At 40.9% G+C, this 14,059-nt stretch overlaps 1 protein-coding gene across 5 annotated transcripts in view; it reads left to right on the top strand.

The window, feature by feature from the left end:
- Window positions 1–11,430, top strand: part of HERC3 (HECT and RLD domain containing E3 ubiquitin protein ligase 3) — a 94,098-nt gene extending 82,668 nt beyond the window's left edge. For all 5 annotated transcript variants that reach the window (XM_075860679.1, XM_075860678.1, XM_075860677.1 and 2 more), the window contains 7 exons: window positions 1,224–1,367; window positions 1,837–2,003; window positions 2,683–2,749; window positions 4,653–4,735; window positions 5,698–5,881; window positions 7,504–7,606; window positions 10,095–11,430. In XM_075860679.1, coding sequence (XP_075716794.1) covers window positions 1,224–1,367; window positions 1,837–2,003; window positions 2,683–2,749; window positions 4,653–4,735; window positions 5,698–5,881; window positions 7,504–7,606; window positions 10,095–10,303 — 957 coding nt within the window. In that variant the 3' untranslated portion in view covers window positions 10,304–11,430. The remainder of the gene's footprint in view (window positions 1–1,223; window positions 1,368–1,836; window positions 2,004–2,682; window positions 2,750–4,652; window positions 4,736–5,697; window positions 5,882–7,503; window positions 7,607–10,094) is intronic.
- Window positions 11,431–14,059: the final 2,629 nt, after the last annotated feature.

Genomic DNA, 14,059 nt, shown 5'->3' with positions numbered 1-14,059 from the left:
ATTTTCCGCATAGGTTTTCATTGCGGAAAATCCGCAGCATAATACAGTAGCAGCAAAGTGGATGAGATTTCAATAAATTCATTCACACGCTGCATAAATACTGAGCGGAAAAAGCGCTCAGAAATTGACCTGCGGTGCGTTTTTTTAATACACAGCATGTCCATTTGTGTTGCAGGTTTTCCCCATTTAATTCAATGGGGAGGTAAAACACACTACAAATAGCAGATATTGCGTTTTTTGCAGCAGAAAAGCTGCGATTCCGCTGCAAAAAAACACAACTCTGAAAAAAAAGTCTTATATTTACCCGGAATTCTACGTCCAGGGCTGACGTTTAATCCCATGTGACCGCTACATTCAGTCACAGGCTGCAGCGGTCACATGTGATTGTCATCCCAGGCTGCAGCGGTCACATGTGATTGTCATCCCAGGCTGCAGTGGTCACATGTGATTGTCACCCCAGGAGGCCGGTCTGCAGGACATCAGAGGTTAAGTATGTGGGGTGTTTTTTAACGTGCAGTTTTCTGCAGCGGACATTCCGGCCGAAAAACTGCATTACAATTTGGTACGGTTTTTCGGCGTATCCGCCCTGTGTGAACATAGATATTCCATTATGCTTGATCACACATTTGGATGTTTTTCTTATGTACAGTATCTATTGTGAATTATTTAACCCCTTAAAAAGAGGAATTTATCCAAAAACGTATGTTTTGGACATACCATAGAGACGTTTTAACCGTGTCACATCATGGTGTCTGTAAGCTGATTTTCAAACTTTACAGCACCCCAACCACATTGGCACCATTCAGAGATGTACACAATGTATACAGATATATCTTATTCTAAAAGTTTACTTATTTCATTTTACGCCATTTGGAATGAGTAAGGCATGAGTACATCTGCTCTACACATAAGCAACAGCACATGAAGTAAGAGAGTAAACATTGGTAAGGGAGCATATAATAAAATACAAGAGAAAAGCCTTGCACGGTGGCAGTAACGAAAAGAAAGCGTAGCAGCGGGCATTCTAGATGAGCCGGAGTAGCTATTGGTCCCATTGAGTCCAGGTAGCTTGAAACTTATCAAGGTCTCCGTTTTGTAACTGCTGTGAGCCCCAATTAAATGCTTGTCCTATTCCTATACAGAATGTAGTGAGTTTGTACTGACTGAGAGACCTTGCTCATATTTTCTGAAATGAAAACAAATTATTACATTCCTTTTTTCAGGTGATATTCGATGGGGAAGAGGCTGTGGATGACGGTGGAGTCACTAAAGAATTCTTTCTCTTGCTTCTTAAAGAACTTCTGAACCCCATCTATGGGATGTTCACTGTCTATCCTGATTCCAACTTGATCTGGTTCTCCGATATTGTAAGTGACAAAACAGTACACGGTATTAGACCTAAATCCTATGCATTGAAGAATAAATCAGATTTTTAATTAATTTTTTTTGTGTTAGGGGTGATGGGGTAGGTTTTTCAACCCAGATCCATAATACATGAAAATTCTGCAATCTTTACAACTTTACAATTTATTTTAGATAATGAGTACAGTATCTGCACTTTCACAAAACATTAGGTATGTCATAGAGACATTTCAGAAGTTTTGATGGGTGGGGGTCCGGGTACTGAGACAGCAACCATCGCTAAAACAAAGATGCAAAAACATTCAGCTCTGCACCTTCTGCGGTGATGGGCGTTACTTGTCAGGCTAAAGACCGGATCACATAGAATTGACATTTAGTTAAGCAAGTATATGAGTATAACTTTCTAAATGATAAAGTCGTGAACATGTATTTTTTTTTATCTATAGGTATTTACTAAGCTGTTATGTTCTTTAGTGTTTTGTAGAGCACAACTGGTTCCATCTGATTGGCATTATGTGTGGTTTAGCCATCTATAACTTTACAGTGGTCGACCTCCATTTCCCTTTGGTGCTATATAAGAAGCTTCTGAATGTGCCAGCCACTTTGGAAGATCTTAAGGAGCTGTCACCTACAGAAGGAAGGTGCGTGCATCAAATCTGTTCATATTTACATACATTCTATATGCGTTTGTGTGGGTTTCCTCTGGTATTTTTCTCATTCTAACCTGACCCCACTTTCAAAATAAAGACTGTGTTGTGCACATTTCATGTGTGGACGTCATTATCTATTGGTCTCTTAAATAAACGCTTGTTCTAATTTCATTCTCCAGATTTTCACTAAAATCTACATGGACACATGTTCCTTTGCTCCGGTCTATGCCATGCTTTCTTTTTTGACTTTTTGTAAATGAAACAATGCCCTCTACAGGCTCGCTTGGCCAACTACTCACAGGTCGGGTGAATCCTGCAGAATGCTTTCACAGGAATAAATACTTGCAATGTACAAACCTTCATTTGAAAACAGACAACTTTCAGCTATAAGTATTTGCAAAATGAAAGCATGCAGAACTTAGTAAGAGTTAGGCACTGTTCACACTAGCGTGATGGCTTCCGATTTATATAGGAGTCACAAATGCTGTGACGGGTCCACTTCGCATGGACCGTGACGCCATTGTGAACAGAGGTGTAGATAATGAAGGTCTTAAAAGGAAATGATTTAATGGGCTATGCCAAGTAAATCCGTTTTGGTAACCCACATCAAAATTTATATACATAATGTTTGTGGGACTAATAATTTTATGTATTTTTTTTTAACCTCTAGGAGCCTTCAAGAACTCTTAGATTACCCTGGAGAAGATGTTGAGGACATGTTCTGCCTTAATTTCACAGTAAGGTGACACTAGATTGTAGAGCCCCCACCATATATCTGCATCGCTGTCATGTGATGGGTTCATGTTACAAGCTCAGATGCCTTGTATTTTTAATCTGATAGGCTGGATATTAGAGATATTAATGTCATTTACCGTTGTAATACTACTTTTATATTCCTATGTTTTTTGACAGACCTTAATATACACTACGTGGCCATAAGTACATGGACGTCTCTTCTAATTAGTGTTTTCGTTAGGGCTGGGCGGTTATGACCAAAATCACAATTAATTGAAGATGTAACCCTGATTACGATTAATGAACGATTATTTAAACCACACCCCTTTTTGCATGCCATGTCCCTATCTGCATGCTACGCCATTGAATAAATATCCCAAGCCTACTGTATATAATATACACCCTGACACTTCCCCCCACACAGTATATTGCCCTGCACACAGTATAATGCCCACATAGCTGCCCCCACCAAATAGTGGCTAATAAAAATAATGATCGACATACTCCATTCCAATGACGAGTGGAGATTCTCCTTCTCCTCTGGTCTGTGCAGCTCAGCGCAGAGGGCGCGATGACGACACTGCCTCACATCTGATGATACATATAGAATGGTAGAGCGTGGACCTTGCGAGACACTTCTCTACCATTGGTTTCCGATGTATGTGCGTCCTGAAGATACAGATCTAGTTTAAACTGGACAAAAATAATTTGAACAAACTGAAATGCGCAAGATGACGTGCTCTTTTGGTTTTTTTGTTGTTTTTTTTTTCGATAAATTGCCCAGTCCTAGGTTTCGTCCATTCCAGCATAAAATTCTAGCATTAGTCATGCAGTTTTATTAGAGACGCATTAACAGTAGGATGGGTTACACTGAAGAGCTCAGTGATTTTTCAACGTGGCACTATAATTGAATGGATTTCCATGGCCAAGCAGGCGCACATAACTCAGAGATCATCATACACAATGCCCAAGTCTGCTGGAGCAATGTGAATGCACTCTCAGGTGTGGTGAGCCATTCTTATAGGGGTGTTCCCATAATGTTATGGCATATCGCTGGAATATGCCATGACCTTAAGATTAGTTGGGGTCTGGCCTCTGGGACCCCATCTGATTCTGAAAACTAAGGAGCAGAAGCCCCTTCTGCATTTTCCCTATGTGCTCCTGGCCACCTTACAACACCGCTCTATTCAAGTATAAACTAGCGCTGCAGATGCTGGCACATCATAGCGACATCACTGGTAATAGTGGGAAAACCCTATTAGCTGTGTGGCGGTCTGACATGCCAGGAGAATCCTCCCCATCGAATGCATAGTGTCAATTGTGAGGAACGATTGCCGGGAGCTGTTTTTGATGGGCTGGACTTTTCAGTGAAGCAAAATCTTAATGCTATAACATAGAGAATTGTCTGCTTCTAAATTTGTGGCAATAGGAAAGGCAGATCAGGATCTTTCACATCAAACACCTTTCGGATACTTTTTCAGGCCAGTGAGTTTTGACCTCACTAACGCTTTTTCTGCTGCATGGACACCCTTTTCTCCAGCCATGTTCCAAAATGTATTTTCTTCCCTTCCTAAAAGTGTGGTTGGTGACCGTTATAAGAGCAAAGGCGGGATCAACTGAATTTGGTGATGGGGTGCCAGCACACTTTTGGCCATGTAGTATATGTCACGTTGTGTTAATGTTTGCCATGAAGCTAAAAGAAAAGTTTTCTTGGTAGCAGCTATTTCATATAGGGCAGAGGCTGAATGCAGAGTCCGTAAAAAGGTTTGAAATGAACAAAGACTACTCTTATTACATCTTTACTATAAGTATTTTCAGTTCTAATAAACTACTGTGTCAATGTCACTGTTGACTAACATGTTCTTGGAAGTCTCCTTGTAAGTCAGTAAATGTCTGTGTTTGCAGATCTGTAGGGAAAGTTATGGGCTGACTGAAATGAAACCCTTGGTGCCCGGAGGAGACCAGATAACTGTGAATAAAGAGAACAGGTGTGTCTTCTGTCCTGTGCTTGGTCTTACCACACTTTAGATGTAGTGGTCCCCAGAAAACACAATTACTGATCACATTCCAATTCAAAATGAGCAAATCTATGTCAAAAATAGCTTTTATCAGGATGTTTTTTTACTACTTGCCAAGTCCAACATAAATCTTGGCAATCCAGCCAATAAGGGAGCATAGGTTTGTGCAGGCAACTTTAAGGATCCTAGTTGTGCTTATAGTGAACTGCAATCTGTTGGAATAGATTGGGAAGAGCTGACAAATACTTTGAAGGAAAATACTTTCCCCTGGTGGTCGTTGAAAGACTCTATAGATCCAGAAATATTTGTTAATAGTTTAGTGGTTTTGATGACCATTGAAGAAGCCACCACATGTGGCTGCGTCTGTTTCCTAACATTGGAAGAGACCCAGCCAGGTCACACGACATGTTTTCATAGGTATACTCTGGATTGTTCAAGATGCATCCACAAATTACCCATAGTACATTTCATTGTTACAGATTTGTCCATCCTTACCTATGCTTGAGTTTGGTTAAGGACTCCCAATTTATCTTGAAACTACTTAAATATAATATCGCAACATGCTAGCAAAACCCATGACAGGCTGCAGTTGACATCACAACCACTGGGTGGCCTCATATATACACATATAGCACAGACGTCGTGTGACCGTATCGCAAAATCATGTTTTTTTTCCAAGCTGGTCATCTCGCGCCAAACCTCTCAGGATATGTTGAGCTATGGGGAAAGGTTAGGAAGGACACATCTGTATGCCTGTAGGAAACCCTTTGCTATCAGGTAAATATAGGGGTTGGATGTTAAAATATTTAACAAGATCAGTTGGAGGGCAGAGTAAAGTGAACCACAGAGAAGACTTTTTAGATATAAGATGGTATTTATGGAATGACTGTATGTTTTTATTTCTATATAATATTTAACTTTTAAACTTGTAGGAAAGAATTCGTCGATGCTTACGTTGACTATGTCTTCAACCAGTCAGTACACGAATGGTATGAAGCATTCTCCACAGGATTTCTAAAAGTTTGTGGTGGGAAAGTGTTGGAGCTCTTTCAGCCATCTGAGCTCAGAGCCATGGTTGTTGGCAGTAGTAACTATAACTGGCAGGAGCTGGAAGAGGTGAGGACTGAGACAGGAATGATGATGTAGACAGACCACATGTCCAGATTTCAAAACAAATAGGTTAATTTAAACCGTTAGTGACCGGCCCATAGTCTTTTTACGTTGGTCACTAACGGGCCTTATTGCGATGCCATAGACTTTTTACGTTGCGGCATCGGAATACGTTTACAGAGCAGGGAGCTGTCAGATCTCCCTGCTCTCACCTGCTAGAGGCAGCTGAGGGCTGGGAGCGTCCCTGCTCTGCCGGGTGAGATCGATATTAGTATCGATCTCACCCGTTTAACCCCTCAGATGCGGTGCTCAATAGCGAGCACCGCATCGGAGTGGTTTTGGAGAGAGGAAGAGAGCTCCCTCTCATCCCACTGACACCCGGCGATAAGATCGCCGAGTGTCTGTGTCTCCGATGGCAGCCGGGGGCCTAATAAAGGCCCCCAGGTCTGCCTGTAATGAATGCCTGCTAGATCATGCCGCAGGCATGACCTAGCAGATGCCTGTCCGTTTTAAACGGACAGGCAGTAATACACTGCAATACAGAAGTATTGCAGTGTATTATAATAGCGATCGGAGGATCGCATAGTGAAGTCCCCTAGTGGGACTAGTAAAAAAGTGAAAAAAAAGTTTATTAAAGTTAAATTAAAAAAAATAATGAAAAACCCACTTTTTCCCCTTACAAACTGCTTCACTATTAAAAACCCAAATAAAGTTAAAAAGTTACACATATTTGGTATCGCCGCGTCCGTAACGACCCCGACTATAAAGCTATTACATTACTTAACCTGCACGGTGAACGCCGTAAAAAATTAAATTAAAAAACTACGGAAAAATTGCTGTTTTCTGTGAATCCTGACTTGAAAAAAATGTGATTAAAAAGTGATCAAAAAGTCGCATCTACTCCAAAATGGTACCAATAAAAACGACAAGTCTTCCCGCAAAAAAAAAAAGCCCTCATACAACCGCATCGGCGAAAAAATAAAAACGTTACGGCTCTTCAAATATGGAGACACAAAAGCAAATAATTTTGAAAAAAGAGGGTTTTTACTGTGTAAAAGTAGTAAAACATAAAAAAAACTATACAAATTTGGTATCGTTGCAATCGTAACAACCCGCTGAATAAAGTTATTGTGTTATTTATATCACACGGTAAACGGCGTAGATTTAGGCAAAATTTCAGATTTTTTTCTATCCCCCCCCAAAAAAAGTTAATAAAAGTTAATCAATAAATAATATGTACCTCAAAATGGTGCTATTAGAAAATACAACTTGTCCCGCAAAAAACAAGACCTTATACAGCTATGTCAACGCAAAAATAAAAAAGTTATAGCTCTTGGAATGCGACGATTGAAAAACTTAAAAAATAGCCTGGTCATTAAGGTCTAAAATAGGCTGGTCATTAAGGGGTTAAGGATATGTTGGTAAGTGCAGTCACAAGATGACCATGTTTATTAGGCGGCAACACAATTTCTATCCAAAGATGTAGCACAATGGACATAAACTATGTTGTTTATAGTAGACAATAAAGATGAGCAGTCAAATCAAATTTGTCTGTTTATGGTTGTTACTCATAAAACTGCAGCTAGCATACCTGACTAACAACAAGACTTTATTTGGATCTTTTATAGAGTGCGGTCTACAAAGGTGAATACTCTGCTGTGCACCCTACTGTAAGGATGTTCTGGGAGACGTTCCATGAATTCCCGCTGGAAAAGAAGAAGAGGTTTCTACGTAAGTTCCTGTTGTGTATTTTTATGTTTTGCACATTCAATTGAAAGGGTTAAAACTGATCATAAGTGATAGCGATCAGTGGTTCTAGCCTTGTTCCACATAGAAACCTTTTGAGTGGAATTGGACGCTTCGCAGTAGCGGTATCTTTTAATGTCTAGTATATCTAATAAAAGTGAAATATTATAATTATCCACTAGTGATTTTATCCAGCAATGTAGTAAGCAAGAAAACCGCTTGATGGGTTATTGGCACGGTAAACGTAGGGCATACCTTCTCAGTACCCCTGAATTCCCATGTAGTAACGGTGTGAATTACTTAAGGAGGCTCTGTCACCAGATTTTGCAACCCCTATCTGCTATTGCAGCAGATCGGCGCTGCAATGTAGATAAGAGTAACGTTTTTATTTTTTAAAAACGAGCATTTTTGGCCAAGTTATGACCATTTTTGTATTTATGCAAATGAGGCTTGCAAAAGTACAACTGGGCGTGTTTAAAAGTACAACTGGGCGTGTATTCTTTTACTAGCTGGGCGTTTTGACGAGAAGTATCATCCACTTCTCTTCAGAACGCCCAGCTTCTGGCAGTGCACAGACACACAGCGTGTTCTCGAGAGATCACGCTGTGACGTCACTCACAGGTCCTGCGTCGTGTCGGACGAGCGAGGACACATCGGCACCAGAGGCTACAGTTGATTCTGCAGCAGCATCGGCGTTTGCAGGTAAGTCGATGTAGCTACTTACCCGCAAACGCTGATGCTGCTGCAGAATCAACTGTAGCCTCTGGTGCCGATGTGTCCTCGCTCGTCTGACACGATGCAGGACCTGTGAGTGACGTCACAGCGTGATCTCTCGAGAACACGCTGTGTCTGCACTGCCAGAAGCTGGGCGTTGTGAAGAGAAGTGGATGATACTTCTCGTCAGAACGCCCAGCTAGTAAAAGAAGTAAAAACGCCCCGATGTACGCACATAATACACGCCCAGTTGTACTTTTACTTTTAAACACGCCCAGTTGTACTTTTGCAAGCCTCATTTGCATAAATACAAAAATGGTCATAACTTGGCCAAAAATGCTCGTTTTTTAAAAATAAAAACGTTACTGTAATCTACATTGCAGCGCCTATCTGCTGCAATAGCAGATAGGGGTTGCAAAATCTGGTGACAGAGCCTCTTTAAGGGTATGTTCACACGGCCTATTTACGGACGTAATTCGGGCGTTTTTGCCCCGAATTACGCCCGAAAATAGCGCCTCAATAGCGCTGACAAACATCTGCCCATTGAAAGCAATGGGCAGACGTTTGTCTGTTCACACGAGGCGTATATTTACGCGCCGCTGTCAAATGACGGCGCGTAAATAGACGCCCGCGTCAAAGAAGTGACCTGTCACTTCTTTGGCCGTAATTGGAGCCGCTATTCATTGACTCCAATGAATAGCAGCGCTAATTACGGCCGTAATTGACGCGGCGTTCAAGCGCCTGCACATGCCGGTACGGCTGAATTTACGGGGATGTTTTCAGGCTGAAACATCCCCGTAATTTCAGCCGTTACGGACCCCCGCCGTGTGAACATACCCTAAGTCTGTATAGTAAACAGATGAGCTTTGAACTAGTCTCCTAATTCAGAAAATTGGTGTCGGTCCCTCAGTCTCATAACCTGAAAATACATGTTTCGCTGCATCTATCACCAATTCCTCTTAGTCTTTATTCAGATGTAGTATTGCAGCTCTGGGTGTGCAGCATAAATTTAGCTTCAAATACAGGAGATCAATTGAGGGAATGTAAGGAAACCTTTTCACAATGTGTGCACCAGTATTATTATATAACATCAGTCCCCTGAATATTTTTTTTTAAAATAATTAGTGTGATAACTTTTTAAATACTTTTTATTAAAAATTATTTTTACTTCTTGAGATACAGCTGCTTTGTAGTCTCTATACAGAGCAGCTGTATCGTGCGGAAAGACCTAAATCTGTCAGATCCGCGGGACTGACTGGTTCAGTGAAAGCGGATCCTGGGTGTCTCCGACATGTGATTAATAGCAGATCGATCACACGCAGGACCTGCTAACACTGAACCCGTCAGTCCCGCAAACCTGACCGATACAGGTTTAAGCGCTAGATACAGCTGCTCTGTATACAGTATACAAAGTAGCTGTATCTCAAAAATAAAAATAATTTTTAATAAAAAGTATTTTGAAAGTCGCACCACTCACACTGATTATTAAAAAAATATATATAAAAAAAAAAAAAAAGGATTTCAAAAGGTGTACATAACCTTTAATAAAACATATCATCCTGTGGTCTCACACATGCTGTTTTGGGCGTGTGCAGTCCTGGCCTAATGGAAGTAAAAAATAGCTGACCAAAATTCAATAGCCTGAAAACCCTATAAACAATAAAAGAATGACTTCTCAAATTATTTTCATTATTATTATTTTGGTTCGGTCAAAAAAAGCACAACATCTAATGAATGCTATGAACTGCTGTCATTTCAGTGTTTCTCACCGGCAGTGACCGTATTCCTATCTACGGCATGTCCAGCTTGCACATAATCATCCAGTCTATATCCAGTGGGGAGGACCACCTGCCTGTAGCTCACACATGCTACAACCTTTTGGACTTGCCCAAATACAGCAGCAAAGAAATCCTCAGGAATCGACTCACCCAAGCCATAGACTATTACGAGGGCTTTAGCTTGGTATGAGACATAGCCTGAGTTTCCATGCTTCCCTCCTTCTACTTGCACTTTATCTCTAATGGGCTTATTTAATATTAATGTAAATTACACTCAAATTGTATACATAAAAATACTTCAGTTTCTATTTTTGTAAAGGTACCAAATAAAAACAAAAAAAGGTTATAAATCATTCCTATGTGGACCTCATAATATATATTGCTTTTTGTATGTTATGATTTCTGCTGTTTTATTTGTAATTTTTATTCTTTTCATTTATCTCACTTATGTTATATGTAGATATATGTCTTGGTGTAGTTAGAGTAGTGTGATCAAGAAAAGGAATTTCTCAGGCTGACGCTCAATTGGTCGTCTGACAGAATTACTCCAAAGCTCCAGAATTCGCTTTAGGCCATTGAAGGCTACAGGTATGTTTTATTTTAGCTGATCAAATGTATGCCCAGTTCTGCCCATGAACCCTGGGCCTCTGTATATATGTTACTTCCACAAGTCTGACCTAACATGTTGCAATATTGTGTCGCAAAGTAAAAAACCGTGTGGCAAAAACGCACGTGTTTTCCCACGAATTGCCGCGGTTTTGCAATGTGGTTATTTTCATGTTTTTAATGTGTTTCACCGGTAAACGCGTGGCCAATAACCGTATCACAAAACTGCTGTATAAGGAATGCGGTTTTGCTGCACGTTGTTTGGCCTTGCAGCAAAGTACTGCAACGTGTTTCTACCTGGCCTAGTGGTCTTTTATTTCTAGCTGTGTGAGATCAATACAATGCAATGATTTCATTTTTAATTCTGTATATCCTGTAATTAAGTTTTTAGTGCAAAAATAAAACAACGATATGTAAAGTGAGAAGGGAAAACGGCCTCTTCTGTGCTGCCACCTATTATCTGGGCTTATGCCAAGTCTCTATTAATCATGGCCGGACTTATATTAGTCAGCATATTCTTCATTCTAATCCTGTAGAGACTCTACTCCTTGCATAGGTGGAAGAGTATATATCTGCAATAATGCTTTTCATCTTAAATTTTCCAACCTGGTAAAAATGATTCCCTAAGATCTTGAGAAGCCAAATGAAAAAAACCCCATTATCATTGTTTTGTATAGTTTTTCTAATAAAGAAAAAAAAATCTTATTAAAATTGGAGTGATCGTTTGATTTTTACAATAGCCAGTCGTCTACACGACATGTGCCTACATATATGGAATCGTTAATCTAAAGAGTGGTCTGTGTGACAGGCGGCGTGAAAACACCACTTCAGTGTGGAAGCAGTTCACTCCCAATCTCTTTCTTACCTGCCCCATGTCCTACTCTGAGGCATTAAGGAAGCCAACATATGTGGTGACTAACAAAGTAGTGGCTTTGTCAAACTTTTTTTTTTTTCGGGATCCAAATCTACCAGTTACCACAATCTTCCGTATATGGCGGTTCTTCAGGCACAATCATAGCTATAGTTGTACTCTAAGTGGAGGACCCTACCAAAAACAGGCCAGTGTGTACTGATCCTAAGGGAATAGGGTTTTCTGCCCTTTTTCACAAAAATACTGATTTCACAGGGGTAGGAAAAGCCTGTTTTGTTTGTAATTTGTATTGCTATTCCACCCAGACTGTTTTAGTCTGGGTGGAATAGCAATACAAATTACAAACAAAACTGATTGATAAAGGGAAACAACGTTTTTCAGTCGATATGTAAAAGGTGAGTAACTTTTTAAATAATTTGCCTAACTGTAATATTGTTTTTCCCATTCATATAAATGGTTATTTTCAATACTTCTTCAAAATTCTGCTGGTTTTCAGGGAGCGGTTAAGTTTCCACAGTGAACTGCAGCAATCCAGCAGAATTCCGAAATTACCTTTTTTCTGAACAATCAATAATATATGTAATTAACAAATGGTATAAACAAGTAAAAAAAAAATTACAGTGACTCAACATTTTATGTAGATTTCAACTTAGAATATTGTAAAGTGTTTATTTCAAAGGCGGATTTTTCCCTTTTTATATTCTTGATATTATTTCCCTGAAAAAGAATCACATTTGGAACCTCATTATGGAATTTAAAACTCAAAATAAAGTACTTAAATATCCATGCTGGATCCCTCAAAGAATCATTACAATGGGGAATGTCATATTTATTCTTTGGCTACTTTCCCTTTAAGGCTTCGTTCACATCTGCGTCGGGACTCCGTTCATGGGTTCCATCGGAGCTTTCCTTCAGGGGAACCCATGAACAAGAATCCAAACAAAAACCATAGGTTTCCGTTTGCATTACCATTGATTTCAATGGTGACAGATCCAGTGCAAATGGTTTCCGCTTGTCACCGTTGTGTAAAGGTTCCGTTGTGTTGATGGAATGAATAGTGCAGTCGACTACGTATTGATTACGTCAAAACGACGGAAACTTTACACAACGGATAGGTATTGCCGTAATTGTACTGACCCACAGAATAAAGTTAAGATCTCATTTCTCGTTAATCAATGGGTGTCAAAGCACCATGGGTATATTCTGCCACTAGGAGACGACACTAGGTAGGAAAGCGTCTTGGTTCCGCCCAGGCAGGCCGTACCCTCTGCACAGACACTGGCTCATTCGGTATTTAGCCTAGTGTCACATGAGGGAGACATGACCTTATGCTCAGGTCTGCTTCTAGTTTTCAATTTAATTGTATTTATTTTATTTTTCTCCTTCGTTACAGATGGGTTTTTAGCCTGTTTACAGCCTGTCAACCACTTGTGGGCATCTGGAAACCAGGCAGTCCTCCGTTCTGTTTCTCCCTCCTATTGTTCACCTAACTTATATTTTCTGCTTATGCAGATGGAGTGCCAGTACCCCACTGTATGTACAATGTAACTGAGGAGGTGACTCTGCGTACACCCAAAGAAAAGTCTGAGGGTAAGAATTTTCAGATCCACCCTCTATTTCTACTGCTGTCCTGGGAAGTGCAGTTGGTGCACAGGATGTGTCCGATCCCCTGAGGCCTTGCATGTCCACAGGTTGGCGTGGTGATATAACACCGCTCCAATCTGTGTGAGTTGCGTACAGGCACTAGTGCAACTGCGCTTATCTCGATTCAGGAGCGCATTCCCTGGGTTTAAGTAACTCAGCGCCAGTGCGCTCCTCAGTCAAGCTCCTCACCACCAGTGAAGCTACTCACCAATCCACAAACGATGCGATCCCCTTTAGCTGACTGCCAGCCCCTTCCAGAGTCAGCTCACCAGCACCAACAAAGATACCAGCATCGCTCTGCCTCTAGCTGACCGCTCTCCACCACTGCTGACCACGCTACAGCACTGGAACGAGCTTCCCTGGCAATGAGCAGAGTCTAAGTATCACTATCCCTTGGCAACGAGCTGTAGATTCACTGCCCACAGCTACCCCACAGCCCTAGATAGCCTGCTACCCTCTGACCCTAACAGTACCCCTGATCCTGCACTCCCTAAAGCCCATACTGCCATCTACTTTCTTTCATAACCCTTTCACTGCTGGCATGAACTCTAGCCTCCTCTCCTGAGGGAATACCCACTCTCTGAGTTAACCTCTTCACGGCCATCCCACACTTTCCTAATATAGCTGCAACACCGCCCCCTTTACAACTATCCAGCCCTAACCCCTTGCTCTGCGGTTATGCACACAGCAAACTTGTTTGCCCTACAGCCCCGTATAGTGTAACTAAGGAGTTACACAGGTAAAGGGACAGTTAGAGCCAGGTGGAGGGTCACATTAGTAAGTGTTAGTGTATTTTGTTTGTGTGTTAGTACGTGAGTGGGTAAT

This window comes from Rhinoderma darwinii, chromosome 1 (genome assembly GCF_050947455.1).
Source record: "Rhinoderma darwinii isolate aRhiDar2 chromosome 1, aRhiDar2.hap1, whole genome shotgun sequence".
Classification (NCBI taxonomy): domain Eukaryota; kingdom Metazoa; phylum Chordata; class Amphibia; order Anura; family Rhinodermatidae; genus Rhinoderma; species Rhinoderma darwinii.
Note: the sequence above shows the minus strand (reverse complement) of the source record. Positions and strands in the feature narration are given on the sequence as shown.